The sequence below is a fragment of the Ambystoma mexicanum genome, chromosome 8 (genome assembly GCF_040938575.1).
Source record: "Ambystoma mexicanum isolate Mex_15411 chromosome 8, UKY_AmexF1_1, whole genome shotgun sequence".
Classification (NCBI taxonomy): Eukaryota; Metazoa; Chordata; class Amphibia; order Caudata; family Ambystomatidae; genus Ambystoma; species Ambystoma mexicanum.
In genome coordinates, this window is record NC_090929.1 from 641,842,622 (window position 1) to 641,862,326 (window position 19,705).

The following is a 19,705-nucleotide window of genomic DNA, read 5'->3' on the forward strand; positions in this document are numbered from 1 at the left end:
ATGTGGAATAAATTAGGTGAGTGGTGTAAAATGTAAAAGGTTCCTTTCCTCTGTGGGAGTATACCTTAATCTATCTCATATAGGTATTTGAAGGGTGGGTAGAGATTGGATGCTCTGCACAACTATGTCAGGGCTCTCATCGAGAGTCAGGAATTACCTTAACAAACGTACACAAGACTCGTCTATTTCAGGCTAGTCGTTCAAACAGGTACCCTAGGCCTCTCTTTCAGTAGGGGCACGCTTCCACGCAGCACACTTATTCAAGCATGAACATATGCAAAACACGTCTTTCTGCCTTCTGCTCTGGAAATGCCATACCAAACATAATTAACTATCACCCCCTCCCACCAAAGAAAGGTGTGTTAGGGAATGGGGTTGTGTAGAGGATTTTCGGAGCTATGCATACAAAATCAAAGGCTGCCAAGGGCTTACAATTATCGACATTAATGTAATCTCGCAGACAGGTAGTCGTAGCATAGGTACTCTGCATCTTGAGACTGGACAACATGGGTAATTGTGCAGACCTTCTCCTGTCAGAGCAATGCATGCCAATTTTGGCGGGAGAATTTCAGGTGTAACTAAACATAGGTCCCATAACAATGGAACTGGGCCCTCCAATTTCACAGTAGCTCTGAACACTCAGGAATTAGTTAGGAGTCACCAAAAAAGTGAACAAGGAAACCAAACCTCCCTTTTGCCTATTTCGATGCAAAACGTAGTGGCCAAAATCGGCCCTGTAATATTGTCACTTGAATGGCTATGAAAAGAGGAGGCAGATACTTCCATCTCTATGGTCTTCCCTCTGTATCTCTGCCCATCGTTGTGTGATGATGCTCTTTGTGTGTTACAGGTGGCGCATTGAAGTTGGGATCTCACCGTAGTTCCAGCTCTGGTAGCCGGCGACTTAGAGGGATTTCCATTGGGCTTGGACGTTCGCAGTCAACCTGTGGCCCAGAGCCAGCAGACAACGGATTCTACAGCATGAGTATGGTTCCCACCTTCATGATATAGTATCCATTCAGCTCCAGTTCTTATTAACTGAGATAAGAGTTCCATGTTAAGGTGTTCATTGAGTAGAGATGCATGCAATGAAGAGATCTAGGTCACTGTGGCCCCCTCCATGAGATCTAAATCATTATTCTCTAAGATATTCATGGTGGGAACAGGTGCAGACATCATAATGATGTGTTGTACTGAACTGCTACAGCAATTGCATAGCATTAGTGCTGAGGATTCTGGTCTCAGTAGTGTTTATCGTAATGGTAGAGGCGAGATTTAAAGTGCTTAGAGTCTTTAGGGGTAGCATTTGGAATGGGGAAGTGGTGAGGATGTTGGGGTTATCAGTTTGGATGGGGGAATTGTGGGGTGTTGGTGACATAACTGTGCATGTCGATAGAGGTGTCGTTGTTGTCTTTAGCTGTTTAGGTGGTGCAGCAGTGAGGACTTTGGTGGTTATAAAATCAGTTATTCTCTGGTTAGGATGTCAATGACAATAGTGGCAATGATGCAGCTGCTAAGGGGCTGCTAAGATGACAGTGTTGATGACAACAGTGTTATAGCTATGAGGATGAGGGTGATATCTACATGCAATTTGCTTTGACAGTGCTATCTGTCTAACTGTCCTCAGTCACTTAAACCTTCTAAAAATATAGAGTGTAGTGTACTGCATGTATACAATGGTAGAGTGTATGCTAACAGTCTTCATGATTTGGTGACAGTAGTAAGGAGGTTAGCTATGTTGAGTCGGATGTTAATTATATTCCTTCTCTTGGTAATAGTGTTGAAGATCTGTGTAGGGTGGATCTTGACATTTTTTTTTAAATGTTTTTATTTGTCATTTGTAAATCACACCCAACCCGGAGGCAACTAGGCGCTGAGTAGGGAAGTCAGTAATTCCAGCCTGGTTGCTGATAGTTGTTACAATATTGATAATAACTAAGCAATTTATGATAGTGGTACATGGTGATGTTGGTGATAGCAGTCATGGTTATTTTAAAAGGTTATCTAACTGGATCATACAAGGGTAGGGACGCACCGCGCATTGGGTGCAGTTATAATGAATAACAGAATCCAATGCACTATCCATATATCGCCAGAAAACAGTATATGGTGTTTGGTACGGCTCGTACAGATACAGCTGAAAAATGGATTCTGTGAGGCATTGATTTTCATTGTATCCGAACTTGGGGTGGCTAACGCAGATAAACAACCAGCTCTGGGAGTCAAGAATATAGACGCACAAGATTTCTTCATAAGGCAGGTAGTATTCAAAAGTATATTACTCGGTATCGGGGCTACAGCCTTGGCGGGTTGCTATTGGTATTTAAACAAAGCATAATTCCTTCTTTGCTAGATGGCACAGAAAGCACCAATTTTTCTAACCTGGTTTGGTTGGATAGATTGGAAGGGGCTTTCTGGCGTAAGGTGCTAGGGCTCCCAAATAGTGCTCGTACACAAGCGATAAGACTGGAATTCAGTGTCATATCATTAAATACCATGGAAAAGATTAAAATCCTGTTCCTTATCCTAAAGACACTGGCAAATAATGAAATCCCACTAAATCGCTTCATTTCTGCGGTTATGGAGATCTCTACTTGCCAAATGACTAGAGATCTTGTGCGTCAACTTAACGCGCTGCCGGTTACACTAGCGTGCGGCTCGACGAGAGAAGTCTCTTCCGAATTGCTGAAGAAGGAATTAATCAGAAAGGTTGGCTCTCTGGGACTACCAGCAGAATATTTCTGTCATTGATACAGCCAGAAATACCCAAGAGTTAATATTGGTGATTTATGTCTTGGGAAAGCCACACAGATATCTTCTGAATTCCCATCTTTAGAGCTTAGTTGCAAGTTCATGTCACTACGATTACATGACTAGCCTTGCTTATCGGTATTGGTCCCGAGATTAGACATACTCAGAGAAAAGCGGAATTTGCCAGATTTGCAAGCCACATATTGCCAGATTGCCATCAATTGGCTGATCATTATTATCTTTATTACAGTAGGTTTTACACAGAATTGAATCTATTGGAACAGATTAATTTTGGGTAATCTGGCGCTATGATAAACACAGATTTATGTAAAATGTCCTAGGGGTAAAAATATGATAATTGACTCACCAGCATCTACACTATGATGAACTTTAAGAATTGTATAATGATGAATTTGACTGTTGTATTATTTTAATGGATAGTGTGTAAGGTTACATTTTAATTATATCACACTGAAAAAATGAAAGGTTTGATGTGATGAGGCTCGTGTTAACATTTGGGGTAGCTGGGACTCTGACGGCTGTGACGGTCTTACTGATAGCCATAAAGAGCTGCGCGATGTTAAACTCTGCAATACTGCTGGTGATTAAGGTGATGCCTTTTGATGGTGTTAGTGATAGTTGTTATTTTATTGTCTATGTTGATATTGGTGATAGACAGCACTGAGATCCTAAAAGCTGTGTTTAGATGACGCCGGTGTTACCATCCATGAAATATGTGATATTGACGTTTGTCATGATGTTTGTGATTGCTTTAAAGAATATGCTTGTGGTGTCATCATGACTTTACAGGTATGTTGATGGTGTGGGTTGTGCCGAGAGTGAAGACACCAATGTTGATGTGATTCTATGTTGATTCCTCCCTTACTAATGTCATCCCCACGCTTGTTACAGACACTGAGGAGAGTCTTCTGTCTCCATGTAGTACGCCTTCCTCGTCCGGCTGGGAACGCTGCAGTTTTCCAGATGGTATGTTACTTGTTTGCTTTTACAATCTCTCTGTACTTTTGAATGAATCAGAACCCTACCTTACAATCACACATTATTTTCAGGCCCTCGCCTTGGCAATTTCATCACAATGGACTACTTTATGGGACACTTGTCATGATGGCTATGGGCCTCCATCTAGAGCCAGGGAATGTTATCGTCATACTCTCCATTATTAGACAATGGAAATCAGTGCCTTGACACCCTTGTCTTATTTGTCGCAGTTTCTCTGGGTTCTCTTGCATGCCCTGTCTTGTCATCATACGCCATTATGACATGCTATGAATACATCTTATCTATTTTAACCTGGTTTGGTATCACATCAGTGTTATTTTTACTTTTGGTAGCCTGAATATTTAGCATCACTGGCCAAGGACGAGATTTAATTACCAATGCAGATTGGAATAGGTGTTATTTATTTATTTGCAGTTCTTCACCAATTCTATCCAATTGTGCAAATACAGCATTGGTGCAATTGGTCACAGGCAATTACTTTTTTGCTGAATAGGCAAGGTAAGCAAATATATCAAAATGGAAAGCTATTTTAAGGGTGTCTCTGTAATAAAACAGTGTCTGTGGTTGGCTTTTCTAGAATTGCTTAGTGGCAGTGCACCAGGTAGCCTGAGAAGGCCTTTACCATCTGGGTACCCCACTTCCCAGTGCAATGAAATATAGCCATCTAATAATTCTTATCCATGGAACCAGCAAAGAGGCAATATTATACCTAGGGTCAGCCTCCCAGCCCACTATTAGAGAGGCACAAGCAAAATTAAGGCCCTGGCAAGGCGTCAGAGCTGCTGCCGGCTTTGTACACCCCATTTTGTCGGGGTGATAGCTATTCTCACCCATGGGCTCTATCCAGGGTGCAAATAGTTTACATGGTTTTTCTTTTGGACAGGAGATGGGCTGTGCACATCTTGCATGTGCCCAATCACCCATCAAAAAAAAAGAAACCAAGAAGGCTTCCGCTGTAGTAAATGAAAAAGGAGCTAAGTCCCTTTTCTATTGCTATGGCATCGCCTATCGGGAAAATAGTACAGGAGATGCCCCAGCAAGCAGCTAAGTGTGAAAAGGGCACTCTGCGTGGTTGTGGGTCATCATGTGCGTTGTGGGAGGTGGGCTGGCAGAGAGGACGGAGGCATAGGCACCGAAAAAAACATGGTGGCACCGGGGGAAGGGGCTAAGTCGGCTGGTGGAATATGGGCGGCACACTGGCAGTTCTTGCCCATGTTTACTGCCACGTGATTGGCTGAGCACCCTTGCCCGGGCGGAAATAAACATATTGCCATGACATTGTCAACTTTCTGCAGTGCCTGAACGGGATTAACATGCATTTGTAACAAGATGGAAATGGCAGTGACGTTGCTTGATCTCAGAGCTTTAGGAAGATGTGAGTTGACGTACCTCAGAAGAAAGAGATACAATTGAGGCACTAGTGAGGTGGAAAGAGCCGGACCATTTTATGCCAGAGAGAGGAGGGGTGACTACACATGCAGAAAGCAATGATAGGGAGGTTTAAGAGGACCACTTTGCTCGAGAGGAGTGTGTTGAGGTGGGTGAAGGAGCAACATGGCACTAATACATCAAATATAAGGGCAGAGAGCCAAGCTATAGTCATGTTGGAGAAGGGCCCGAGAGAACAGCATGAGGAGAAGTGAATAAAAGGTGAGTGTATGGGCACACTTCTCTGCCATACCCCAGCAGGTGGAAGCTGAACGTTCTGCTAGCCTCATCATTGTGTACAGCCTTGCATGAAGCTCCCACTGGTCTTCCAGAAAAGAACATCAAAGAAAAGACTCAGAAAGCAGCAGTCAGGAGGAGCCTGAGAACACCCGTCTGCTGAGAACCATGGGTTAGCAGCCTAGGGAAGCCTGCAGGCCATAGAGCAGGTCAGAGAACAACGCAGCCCTCTCTGACTGACCACTGAAAAGGGCATATGGCATCCTTTAAGGAGGAAAACGTCGATGTATATTATTTTCATTTTCTTTGGTGGAGACTTGTAAGGACATGCACTAACCTTTGGAAAACTGCACACCTGATTAAAGGAACTCTTTCGGAGCAAGAGGGGGAGGCCCTGTTCTTTTGAAACCTTTTGTTGAGAGCTCCACTGACCCATTTCCTTGCGCTGTACCCTGGTCCATGAAGCTACCATCCTGACCCTTATTTGTTTAGTTTTGCCACATAAAACAATAATAAACACTCTTGAATCGAATTATAATTATTATTTTGTTTCGTTCTTAGTTCTGAGAACATAGTGATGGGCTAAAGTTCTACTGACAATGTCGCATTCTACAATGCATGTACATCTTTATAAATGTCGACACGTAGATACATATGAAAAGAAGGGAAATAAGTATCACAGACAAATCGACAGAAAATGTAGAACAATAATTCAGAGAAAGGACAGGTTTACCAGCTATCATTGCAATGTAAAAATCTTGTTTTCTTTAAATAGGGTTCCAGTGTTGAGTCATTGAATAATTAAGGGGTGTACCAAACAGAATGCACTTAATTGCTTTAGGGGTGATTTGGTGCACATTGAGTTTGTACAAATTGCTAATCGGCAGCCATTGCAAACTGGCCCTATACTTTTAAAACTATTTGTCGAACCCACAATTGTTCCTTAGAAGGTCTTCAAAGTGAAAGTAGTTCTAACAACCATTGATCAGATGGTGCGGCAGTCGGCTGGAGCCATGCTCGTAGCAATACAATTCTGGCAATATGTCTAGCTGAAACCTTTTTTGTCACATCATGACAACCATAATTAATACACATGGTCGCATGATTTGGATGTTGCATCTTCTGCTAATATTGTAAAAAAAAAAAAAAAGAGCAATATCATCGATAAGTTGCCATTACGCATGTTGAATGGGTATCAGGAGTTTGACACAGTTATTTCTGGAGATGGTGAAGTTTTTGAGCCATGAACCTGAGAGTAAATGTGTCCATAACCAAAGGTCCCATGAGGTGGTCTCTCCACAGAATGTTGATGGGGAGGTGGAGTTGATAGCCTTTCTTCAGAAAGCATGTCTGGTTAGTCGGTATACGAGCAGGCAGGAGAGGTTAGTTTGATGGTTTAAGATAATGTAGATGAGGAGTGTTTTGCACACCGGGATGTCCAAGGGTGGTACTATTAAGATTATGAGGTGTTCGTTACGTGCATGACTATCTCTCACTCCTTTTACGTACTCGGTTAGCCTTGAGTTTAAAATTATTCGGAATTGTTTTGTGTGCCACCGCTTTGTTATTGTATGAGTATCATGTAGACCTCCGTTCTCTGCTCATACATAGAGGAAGCCTTGAGCAGGGCAGAGCGTATCACATTCTTTGCCTCTTGGTCCCATCTTGGTATTGTTTGCAGGTCTGCCCTCATCCAGGGTTGTTTTATTTATTATCCTCTTTGTTTCTAGGATCTGAAATGGCAAGGGTTTGGGGTATCTGCTTCATTGGAGTGGGCTCCTCATTCAATCGGTCTTGTAGGTTGCGTGTCAGGTTTCTGTGTCCATTCTTTTCTTGGTTGTCTGGCAAAGCCTGCCAATGTTTTGAGATGAAGGTTGTGCTTTGGTTGCAGTTTTTTGTTAGTGCTCTCCAATGATTTTGTCTAGTGGTGGTGTAGAACATCTATTCTCCGTTGGGGGAAGTGGGTATTCCAGAATTCTCACTTGCATTGATTGATCACAATCTAGATTGTGTGTGGCCCCTTCATAGCCTTGCCTTGTGTTGTCATTTTCTTGTTAGATTTCGCCTACCCTACTTTGTTATGGGGTTGGCTTCACGAGAACCCAAGGGGTAGTGAATTATGAAGAAAAGCTAAAGAAAACACACTGGGGAGGTGCCAGCCATGAAAGAAGGAAGTGCCTTTCTTTCAAATTGTCTGATGTGTTAAAGGGTGCTGGCTCAGAGCTTCATTGACCAGAAGGCCTTCTAGAGTGCAGATTGCGAAATTCAGTTGTAGATAAAGTGAGTGGGTAAGTGGGTCTCCTTTCATCCCCCTCGTGGATCAGTGAGTGAACACCACACCAATTACACACAAAGCAAGATGGTTAAGGTCCGAACTGAGAGAGCTCAAGAAAACCAACTGAATGTTAGAGAAAGACTGAAGAAAACACTACAATCAACCAGACAAAGTCAAGTACCAACAGCAGATCCATATTTATGAAGCAGCTGTGGTAAAAGCCATGATTCATCACAGGCAGAACCGAAACAACCTACCTTCCTCCTTTCACCTGAGCTACCAGAACCGCCAACAGCGGCGTCCAACAAGGATCAAGACTCTCACCAATCTTCTTCAATAAGGGGCGACGAGTACCCTGAGAAATGCTAATTTCATGATAGTCCCTACTCTTAGAATGGGCCTTTTTTTGCTGCAACCTCGGCTGCCCCCCTCATTCCCTTTTCCCCCTGGTAAAACCAAAAATCAGCGCACCTGCCTTCAATATATACATGATGGCCCTGTCATGAAACTAAAGAAAAACATGAACTAACATGTTAAAACTATGCAGACAACACCCAACTTATTTTCAAGATGACTAATAGCACTGACTCAAACAATTCCCTTACTAAGTGCCTCAATGACATAAACCACTGGATGACTGACAGCAACCTAAACCTAAAACCAAAAAAAAACAAAAATAATGACCAGCCAACAAACGGAAATGAACAGCAAACTTACGCCTGCCCCAGGCCATCAGGAATGCAAATAAGACCAGGAACAACAGTAGTCCAGGGATTAGTCATGGATAGTGAACTCATAGTCGAGCCACAAGTCAATACAAAAGAGCAAAAATGTTTACACTACCTACACTCAATCATACCTAAGTTTCCCACACTGGACTTTCACCATAATCTCACTGATGCCATTAAGAATAGACTTTTAAAACAGCCTTTTCATAGGAAGGCCTGACTACTCCGAATAATTACAACTCATCCAACACACAGTGGCAAGACTTGTACTAAAAATAAACAAGGGGGAACTCATCACACCAGCCTCGAGACGTGAAACTGGTGACCAGTGAAAAAATGATTCCACTTCAAAGCACTCTGCATCACTCACAGATCACTTCATGGGCAGGAAGTGGAATTCCTCCAGTCATAAATCATGAATCACCAGCCCCTTATTCCTTTCTCATTATTTCTTCCATTCCTGATCATGTGGGTCTCGTTCTTTCTCTCTCCAGTCCTCTAGTAGGGTGCTCCAGAACAGAGTGCACCTGTGTGCTCGGCATTAAAAGTTAGAGTTACAGTGTTTGAGAAAGACTGGCAAGGGCCCAGAGCTTCAACACAAAAAGGATTACCTCTCCTGGTCAACACCTTTCTTCTTTCTTTCCCTGTCTTCCAGGGTGCTATCTTGGTTCCCCGGAAACCCCCCTTCGACTGCTTTCTCGATGATCTGCAATGGTATTTTCCTGTGTTCTGTCTCCAGACCCTCCAAAGTGCTTCTCCTATCACTCTACGACCTCCTCTTCTATACAGTTCTTTAGTATCTATTTCTTCTTTCACTTCACCCCCTCCCCCTTAGTGTTGTATCCTCTTTCACCCCTGGCAGTTCTCTCCTTATCTTTATCAATCACTTTTCATCTATTCTCCTTGTAAGGGCTTTTGCCAAGCTCCTTCTCACCACCTTGACCGTCCTACTCTTTGTCTCTGCTGAGCTCCCCTCCTCACTTGTAACACCAACCACCTTCTCTTCCTCACTTGTAACACCAACCACCTTCTCAGTACTTTGGTCAATATGTTCCTCCTCATCACTCCTACCACCAATCTTCTCAACAATCTCTTCTTTATTCCTTCTGTAGTTCTCCTCCTCCTAACCTCTATCTAGTTCCCAAGTTGTTCCTTCTCTCGCACCTCCTTCTGGCCCCTTTCCAATAGTCATGCCTCTGCCAACAGTCTTCTTTCGCCACCAGCTTTCTGTTCACCACCATCACCTCTCCCAATGCCTGTTCTACGCCACCAACTCCAGACACACAACACCCAAATAAGCTGCGTTTATAGGCCCTCTGCTCCTCCCTATGCCCTTCATTTCCTCTAAATGGGCACACCTTTGCAGGCCAATGTGTTGGAACTTGATAGTTGTTTATGTGAGGGCTGTACTGGATGTAGGTGTGGCTTGTATAATGGACTAAGGGCCTCATTACGAGTTTGGAGGCAGCCATGCCCTTAATAAGGGCATGGCTGCCTCCAAACTCGGGTCCGAGTCTGTGGTCCCTGAATGGGGAAATACTGGGCCTTTCCGACTTTGGAGGGCCCGGTATTTCCCCATTCAGGGAACCCAGACCCGTACAATCCCCATTCCCATTTGAGCCCAATGGGAATGGGGAGGGAGCTATCACGGGCCTGTTAATAATGGGTCCATTGTTAGCTCACTGGTCCCCTCGCAGGCCCTGCAAAGGACGTCTGGTCTGACCAGACGTTCAGAACGGGTCCCGCAAGGGAACCTCGTAATAGGGGACGGAATGGGTTTAACGGCACTGGAACCCTTTACTGGCACCATTAAACCCATTCCGCCTGGATCGTAATGAGGCCCTAAGTCTTCTTAAAGCTCATCCACCATCTTGCATTTGGCATGTGTAGTATGCATGCAGCGAATCAGCCGTCTCTCATATACCGCTTCACTTTCTGTCTGCTACCACACTTGCATGATTCTCTGGGGAGCCAAGCAATCCAACAAACATAAGTCTCTCACTCTCTCCTTATTATCAGGTGGTCCACATACAAAAACGTAACACACCAGGGATCTAAAGAAAGTTGCACATGACAACGTGCAGGTTTTGCATGGGGGGGGGCCTCAATCAATCAATCAGTCAATCAAAAGAGCTTTATTTCAGATAGTTGCAAGCATATCCATACACGCCGAATCGAATACACATGAAGATAAAAACACTCAAAAACATCAGTACAAAATATCAATGAATGTGGTTGAAATTTGTGTTACAGACCCTAAATTAAACAAAGTAATCCATTTTTATCTAAAAAGTGCGGACACTTGATTGATAAACATATTTTAGCTAAGAAATTCTATAAAACAATTAAAAAACGACAGGTTAACGGGCAACTAATCAAACCTTTTTTGTAATGTGTTTCTCTTAAGCTTAGTGCTTCCATAAGAAGGACAGATACTGCCCATTGTACACCTACATCTTTGGCCCAAAGAAAACATAAAAGTGCTGGGTTGTTGTCCTAACCTCTCACTTTAGGGTAGCATGCATTTAGGGGCAGGCAGTTAAAACGACGTCTGTTGATAAAAAGTCCATCTTCTGAAAAAAAGGCCTTGTGTCAAATACTCTTGGGACCCGTTCGGGAGCGAGACAGATAATATGGCGAGATTGAGCTGCTTGTTCAACTCTGTGGCTTCTCTGACTGCGTACAGCAAGCTAGTATTGGATTGGCCCTTAGCGGGACCTCATTGTTGCTCCCTATCAACTCGCTGGGAACATGTACTTTGGCTGGCATAAAGTGGACAATTTTCAGCCCAGTTTTGTTACCGACCGACAATTTGGCTTTAGGGTTTGACATTATTCTCAGTAATGAAGTGACCAATGCGAGGTTCATTTGATCTTCCACATAGCGGAGCCCTGATCACTGTGAACAGCAAATATGGAAGCAGATTTTGCAAGAGATAGCAACCATTTGCAAAATGCACGCTATCACAGTCCTCTGCCAGAGCTGTAGAATGATGGAGCGATCCAGGGGAACCCCATGTACCTCCTCAGGACCTAGCTTCAAGCCTCTGTGGTAGCCCACAGCCCTTCTGATCACCAGATCCCAGGCTCCCAGTTACAGCGGGGGACATTTTCACAATGAATTCAGCATACCCTCTCCCCCCTTAAAGCCTAGGTACTTTGGAGATGATCTCAGCGTGTCCAATACTGAAAAGGTCCTGGGTTCTCTGGGGTGAATTCTGACTAAATTAAAATAAATGTTGGCTAGAACGATTTTAATTAACCATCTGCACTGTACTTGTTATGGGCAACTGTATACATCATTTGTAATTCAGTCTGCACAATTCCAGCAGGGGACCAGTCATATTCAAATTCTTCCTTTTCCTGCCTGCAATACTACGAAAATTCCCTGCTTCACAGGAACACAAGAAACATCACACATATTCCAGCCCTGTTGGGCTCCATCAGTGATGTGAAACTTGGTTCCCTCTTGTGTATGGAGAACTTACAGGACTTGACATTTCCTTTCTCATTTAGGAAGGCTTAGCAAAACCAAAAATGGTTAATTGCAAGATTTTGAATTAAATATACCAATTGGTACTGCTCTGGGGAATCTACGGGACCATTGTTTATTAGCCAGGCTGAGCCATTACGGCCAATTGCAAACCAGTCATGGACCAGCCAACAGAGGGAGCAGTTAAACCAGAACCGCATGAGAATACTGTTATACTTAGACATGGGTCCTTAACGTGTTCTGTATACAGACCCACGTTAACGCCCCCCCCCCAACCGCCTTGGTCGATGCAAGACAACATATCTGGGTTGTTTGTGGTCTAAAACAAAAGCACGCTACCTAGTACTCATACTAAATTCATCATCCTGTAGTTGCTCCAGCCTGACTTGCATGTCGTTTTTGATAAGCTGGAAACGATGGAATAGAGGCCTGCACTGAGTAACTGGCAGCCATTATGATACTTCAAAGCTTTGACATCAATTGTTCAGCATTACAAATACACACTTTGTAGCACTGGTAGGCACAGATGTGGGTCCAGAGCTTGCTAGGCTTGAGACACCAAACCGCACTCCACTGATGACACCCAATGAGGGCAAAACATGCTTGTGGTTGCGTGTCGTCTTGTGTGAAAGTGGTGTGATGGGACAAAGCGTGATTTGCATATGGTTTTCCCCTCTTCTGTATTGGCATAGGAAACTTATAGATGATGGAGTAGTGTCTGGACAGAGCAATAAGCAGTGGTTATGATTCATTCAGTTATTGTTCACATTAGTTCTGGCTAAGTTCCAGGTTTTCTGGAAATCCCCTTGCCATATTCACTGCTGCCAAGTTCCCAGCCTATTTCTGAACGACTTAGCAAGGGACTCCCAAAGTCCAGGCTCACTGGGGATAAAACCCTGCAAATAGTATTGCCAACCTCGTTGGTCCTGTGAGAGTGAACACATCCACTGCTTCCCAAATTTCAAGACCTCTACCTTACTATATGTGCTGGCGGCTGTATTTTAAATCGTCAGGTGGTAGGTGGCCCATTTTCAAGTCCACTGATGTAGCAGTACAAGATGCGTGAAGGGGTGTGGGGTTGAGGGGGGTTAACGAATCGTCTAAAGCAAAGCGTTTGGTTCCTCTTTGGGGTTGTGCATCTACTCACATTCGGCCTGATACTACTTCTCCTCTTTGTGGCATTTGTTAAAATAAGATGATTAAGAGCGTTTTCTAATCATGGTGAAAGTAACTGTTGGTTTAGGCAGTGGTGGTTGAACCAGCAAATATAAGGCTGTGTAATTCCCATGCCTGTTTTCTTTGTATTTTTATCTTCATTTGTTTCATTCTTTTGGCGGGAGCTTCTTGCTGAGGAATCACAGATGTTGGGGTTGAAGGGGGAAGCTATCATTCATAGGAGAGCCCATATGTAGACCTAAACATGTACATCGTCAGCCACTGGTTAACATTTCTAACTTTACTTGATTGCATCTAGTCTCGCATTCTCACAGTCTGACTTTGAGCTCTCCATCTTTTATTCAATCTTAAACTGGGGATTCCCAAAGTAGCAGAAACCTATTGATTGCGCCTCATTCTCCTAAACACAAACAGTACTCCATGCTTCATACATTGCAAAATCATCCCCATACATAACAACCTTTCATAATTTCATAACTCAAACCTCATCTCCTCCAACAACATTCCTGATGCTCCTCTAACAAGCAGGATGCCACCCACCAGACCTCATGCCCATGCTCTCTTAAAGCTTCTTCTCGTTTCTAATCTACAGAGCCTCTGCAACACCACATCTGACCCCCATGCAAAAACACTCACTATCTTCCTGATCTGCCATTCTCTGAAGATGAAAAAACCTCCCTTGAAGAATTCACTGACCTCATCACAAGAACAGCCTGACATGACTCCCTCATCTTCTACTCCTGGGATTTCAGTCTGCCAGGGACCAAAGGAAACAAGTAAAAGAAAAGAAGCCTTCATACAGCTCATAATAGGGCCCACCCATTGTAGAGTTAACAATGTCGAACTGGTGCTCAACGCATCCCCAGACATCACCTACCTCCAACAGCTACAACTTGACTGGACAGAACACATGGCCATACCTCACCAACTTCAGCTCACCAAATCCTTGCACCAGGGCCAATGGACACACTGCAAGACATCAGGTCACTCCTTCAAATATTCCCATGAACACTCTAGGACCGAACCTCATAACAATGGACATTCTACTCATCATCAAATGAAAACACCACTCAGTAACAGCACAAGCGGCCACACCACTCTGTAAATCTGAACAAAAGCAACAAAGCCCTCTGCATCATGGTACGTGCCTGGATGCACTGACAGCAAGTAAGCCATCTGCAAGCATGAGATGGTTTGGAGGAAAACCCAATGGCAGGAAGCACCTTTTACACAGAAACAATAGCAGCACACCTTCTTGAAAGCCATCAAACAATAGCAGAAACCTCCAACAAGAGCAAAGGCTTCTTCCCTCTGCTGGCTGATAAAACCAGGAACACCCGATTCCACATTGACAACATTTAACTCAACATAGACATTATCACCATCCCATGACCTCACATCCCAAGATGGTCGAAATTCAGAACCACAAGACTAAATTAACTCTTGAACATACTCACTGCCCTCAATGCCACATTTTACAAAGACAACACCAGCCAAAACATCATCCGGAAGAACATCCTTTGAGTCTTCCCTATTCCTCCACATTACACAAGGTAACTTCCTGGATGCATTGAAACCTGGCTAGATCCACCACACTCAACAGTAAAACATGCTAGACCCAGAAGACCTATCGAAGTGCTGCCTTATGACGCATCAACCCTTTATTGGAAAGTTCATTAACAAGACCTTCATCCAACTGCATGAAAAAAATCACCAAACACAACCCTCTCCTGCAAGAGTACAATACAGCACCAAGACCAACCACCAAGATCCTATTTGTCACCGCTACAGGGAGCTGTTGCCTTAGGATATATAGTGCTCTTACTGTGTCAGTGAAAATCTACTGTATCTTCTGGATCCCATCGCCTGTTGTCACTGCTAGAGATAGCTGTTGCCTTAGGATATTTCGTGGTCCTATTATGTTAATAGAAAATAAACAAATATTTTGTTTCTATTAACATGAATTACAATCAAGTACATTCAAATATTCCACATAATACTTTAACACTCTGAACATTTCTTTCTTTGCGCTCTTTGGCCCATGTACGTAGGCTTTCACACTAGTACATAGATCAAGAAACCAGTCCGATTGTGAGTCTCATCACGGAACTGTCATGTGCATATATCTGTGTTTCTTCCACCAGGCACTGAGCACAGCTTCATGCTTTATCCTTTCTTCTTTGTGTGTTTTCCAGTTCCTCTGCGCAGCCCATCAGTCTCTTCTTCCCATTCACAGAGGTCCATCGAGAGTCTGTTTGCTGCCAGGTAAGAGGCGATTCCATTTCCTCTTTTTGTGAAGGATGTCCTGAATCGGAAGGGATGAATGAAGCAAGCTTGTAGGCACAGACCAGCCATAAACATCATCAACTGGTATAAGACACTTACCAATGGCCACCACAAGAAACATCTTGGACAGCATTACACAAGTATTACTCAATCCAGGAGCTGATTAAAGGGTTCAGATGGTCCAAAGGTCATCAATAGGTTGTGTCTGTTAAAAACGGATGCTTGATGGGATGAATGAGTGATCAAATTGTTGGAGCAGCTTGTCCCAGTTACTCACTTTTGCCTTAACTTTCTTATTTACTATTCCCTTGTTTCTGCAGCACTTCATATATTTATTAATTCAGTCTTTTTTGTTTTTATATTAATGAAGTTATTTTGCTTTCACTCTTTTGTTTGACTGAATATTGTCTCTTGTCTATTGTAATCCCCTTTTCTTTTCTCCTTCATTTTTTCCTTCCTATTTTCTCGAGTACTTTCACTTTGTGTGTCTTCCCCCCTGCACCACCCTTATTACCACTACGTTCTCCCTCCTTTAATTTCAGTTTATCACGTAATATCTCTACCTGTACATTATTGCGGAAAAAAAGATAGTCTTGCTTGCACTCACTTAAATCTCTGCTCACATCATCTGACATTTCTCAAAGTTATGATGGAGATGACAACAGTGTTCTGCTGATTCCCCAGTAATAGTTGGTTGTGCTATTAATGTGTATTTTCCTGCTTGGTTACCATAGCTCTTTGCCCCATCAGTTTGTCTTTGTGCACAAACTCTCCAACATATACCAGAAATGGGAGGTCTGCTCTATCATTTGGGTATCACCTGAGCGGGACTTGTGAGCTTGGTGAATCTTTTTCTCAAACTCAAACTCTCATTTCTTCAGCTTTTTTTAGTGCTTCCTTTAGAGCAGTGGTCTTCAAACTTTTCTATCCCAAGCCCCCCTTGAGGAAAATGTTTTGAAGTCCACCCCGCCCCCCTGAGTTAATGAGGTGGTTGATATGAGATATCAGAGCTTTCCAGAGATCACCTACTCATGGTCACAGGGGTAGCTCTGAGCCCGAAGCATACTAAGAGACCGACCGGCTGATTCATGGAATTATTTGCGCCGAAAAACGGGGATTTGTGCGCCATTCTGCCCGCAAATCCCCATTTGTTAAACAGGGATTTGCAGGCAGAATGGCACACAAATCCCCGATTTTCGGCGCAAATAATTCCATGATTCAGCCCCTAAATTCCCTCTCAAGCTCTTGAATTTTCAAAGGGAGTTAAATGGAGGTGTTCCAATGAGTTCAACATCAGGCATTTATTTTGTTGAGGTATTCCTGCTGGGAAAAGTGTGTCTACTTTCTGGCTGTGGCTAACCGTGACTATGGGCCTCATTACAGATCTGGCAGTAACCCTGCTTGTGCTGCCGGCGGGTTGCCGCCGGACTTGTGAGATATACTGGTGCTGGGCTTGTCAGTAACACTGGGGGATTACAACCCCTGTGTTCCGGAAAATCAGGCCCCAGTAAATTGTAGTTCCCCATTCCCATTTAGTCCCAGATGACTCAATGGGAAGGGGGAACACGGAAGCACCGGCACCGTTACCCTGGCCAATTTGTCAAGCAGGGTCAGCCCTGTCAGGCACAGCAGCTCCGGCAGGCAAACCCGTACTTACTGGCACTGTTGTTTCCGGACTGACACACACGTAATAAGGCCCTATAATTTTAAGAAAATTATGTCTGCCGGCCTCTGCTGGAGCACTGCGCAGAGTCCTGGGACAAGTCCAGTCACTCATAAGTAGGCTGCTGGATGGAGTGTCGGCATATTCCTGCTGGGGAAAGTGTGTCTACTTGCTGGCTGTGGCTAACTGTTACTATCACGCTAAGAAAAGTATATCTGCCGGGAGCGTCTTGAGATGAGTCCAGTCACTCGCCAATCAACCTACTGTCCCGAGTGGCTGGATCGTCCAATTAACAGCAGTGACCAAGAAACTGGGAAGTTCCAAGCAAGCCCGAGTCCACAGGACCAGAGATCGAGCCATCGGCCCACGGTGCCTACGGAGTGCCAGCTCAAGATCGATAATAGAAGAAGTTAATGATGCAGTAAGCAACCTACTGCACAAAAATGTGTATGCCAGCTAAAGAATCTGGGGTTGAACTGCCTGACTAACCATTCCTTAGCCTCGATGACCATTCTCTGCCGACAATCAATTCCCCCCCAAGTGCCCCCACTCACCCTTACCCTGTTCCTTGCCCGACGTGACTTGGGGAGCAGGAACAACAGTGATGGATAAGAATGTGCAAGTCGAAGAGGAGAGTGGGGCAGGGGCAACATTGTTAATGGAGGAAGTTGCCGTAACAAGCGAAACGGAAAATCAAGAAGCGTGGCCATTATTGTGGTATCCTGGAAGGCAGATAGCCGGGAATTAAAGCAAAAGCCTGAGCCAGAATCGGCAACACTTTGCCAAAGAGTGGCTTGAGTAGCTTAGGCTGTGACAGTGAAAATGGAGCCGCAGTGTCGACCAAATACACGGGAACCTCAGCCTCTACTGTCAATGCCAAAGAATCAATTACAGAAATAAACCATGCCATGCTAAATGAACCTCAACAGGTTGAAGCGGACAGAAGCTGGTTAGAAGGAGACAGGGAGACCTGCCGGCCAATGAAAGTGGCCTCTTTTAAATCTCTAGGTCTCAGCAACTATAAAGCCAATACTGCAGATATCATGTTACTGGAGTCTAACAATACCCATATCACTTCACCAATGTTAAAATGGAAATGAGCGGGTTTAGCTAAACGTGCAAGCAGTCATAACAACCCTCATTTACTCAAAGGGCTTGACACTGACCTAAGAAAGAAGAAACCATTCCAAAAGGAAACCTAAAAAGAACATATCTTTTAATGCAAAATCTAGCACAGAAAGCTTGTTGGAACATTGCAGAGAGAGCCATCGGACATCGAGCTGTTAGAAGGCTTGGAGGGTGAGGAAAGCCAATGCTTTGCCCCAGTCCAAACACCCTCAGAGGTTACCACTCACCATGATTGTGAGGAGCCAACAGAAAGAAGAGGCAGTGTGTTAAAAAGACCCAGACAGAACTCATACACAATACAAACTGGGGATCAAGGGTACGACTCCAGTAATACCAACTTGGACCCTGCAGGAAATGAAACCATGGAACGCACTAAGAAGATTCAAAGCACTGTATCAGTGGCCTCGAAGATGCAAAAGGCTGAGTAATCTACCTATGTTCTAGTAGGCATACAGAAGGATATGGAGAAGCTGAAAGCAATGATAGAAGCCCTGGAAGCCAAACAAGCAGAATCAGAACTAGTAACCGAGACCATAGGAAGAAACAGGTGTGGAAACATGGATCAATCAATGATAGGCAAATACAAACTCCACTTCATTAAATACAAAGAGTTGAGTCCAAACTCAGAAGCAACGGAAAGGATGCCATCATCTCACCATTAATTCTCCAAAGAAATGCCCTTTGGGCACAATCTGATATTTCGAATATTCCCCAATACTCTCTTCCACCTAAAACAAAGTAAAACAACAAGGAAAAACTATAATCAATGGGAACACTCGACCCTAAACATCTAAGGGACTCTGAACAAGACTCTCTGACCCAAATGTCAATGATTACTATTGCAATGATACTGTTCAAGAAACTATATGAAGCTATTCATGACACTCTGGCAAACCACACTATAGTACATTCAAAAATGATATATGTTGAGGGATATATAACTGCCAAGCTACAATAGGAGGGGGAAGTTGAATCCACAATTTCCCAAGGAAAAGAACAACAAAATTGGGAGGAACCCAAGACGAAACAACAAATACCTCAGAGAAACCCTCAAGATGTTGAATCACCAGAGACCATTCGCACATCTGGGGACTCTATCAATCGGGCTACTATTTCTGAGGAGAACACTAACAGACAGGTGGAGACCGAGGCGAGAGACTTGAGACCCACCCAGAAACTCGTCTAGTTGAGACCCATGTACAAGAGTCAATCCTCATATCCCCAGATCAGGAAACTAACCCTGATAAAATTGAGAAAGCAGTTTGGGAAAACAAATCCACTGTTTGGAATTAAAAGAAAGAAAATAATGGAGAACGCTCTGCCAGCTCTACAACAAAGGCATGCCCAACAACCTAGAGGAAATGACTCAAGAAACTTCTTTAAAAAACGTACTAGCAAAGGAAAAAGTACGGAAAGGGTAGAGCTCTTAAATTGAAGAGAATTCTCCCCAAAAGAGGCAGATTGTCCTGTGAATAGAAGCTGAAGAATCCGCGGCTCAAGGTGACTCTAACCCACTGCTGG

General features: G+C 43.8%; 1 protein-coding gene across 1 annotated transcript in view; it reads left to right on the forward strand.

Moving 5' to 3' along the window:
- The window catches only part of VWA5B1 (von Willebrand factor A domain containing 5B1), a 1,692,038-nt gene that overhangs the window by 1,608,279 nt on the left and 64,054 nt on the right, over nucleotides 1–19,705 (forward strand). The window contains exons 18-20 of the mRNA XM_069610372.1: nucleotides 851–985; nucleotides 3,664–3,738; nucleotides 15,303–15,372. Of these exons, the coding sequence (XP_069466473.1) occupies nucleotides 851–985; nucleotides 3,664–3,738; nucleotides 15,303–15,372 (280 nt within the window). The remainder of the gene's footprint in view (nucleotides 1–850; nucleotides 986–3,663; nucleotides 3,739–15,302; nucleotides 15,373–19,705) is intronic.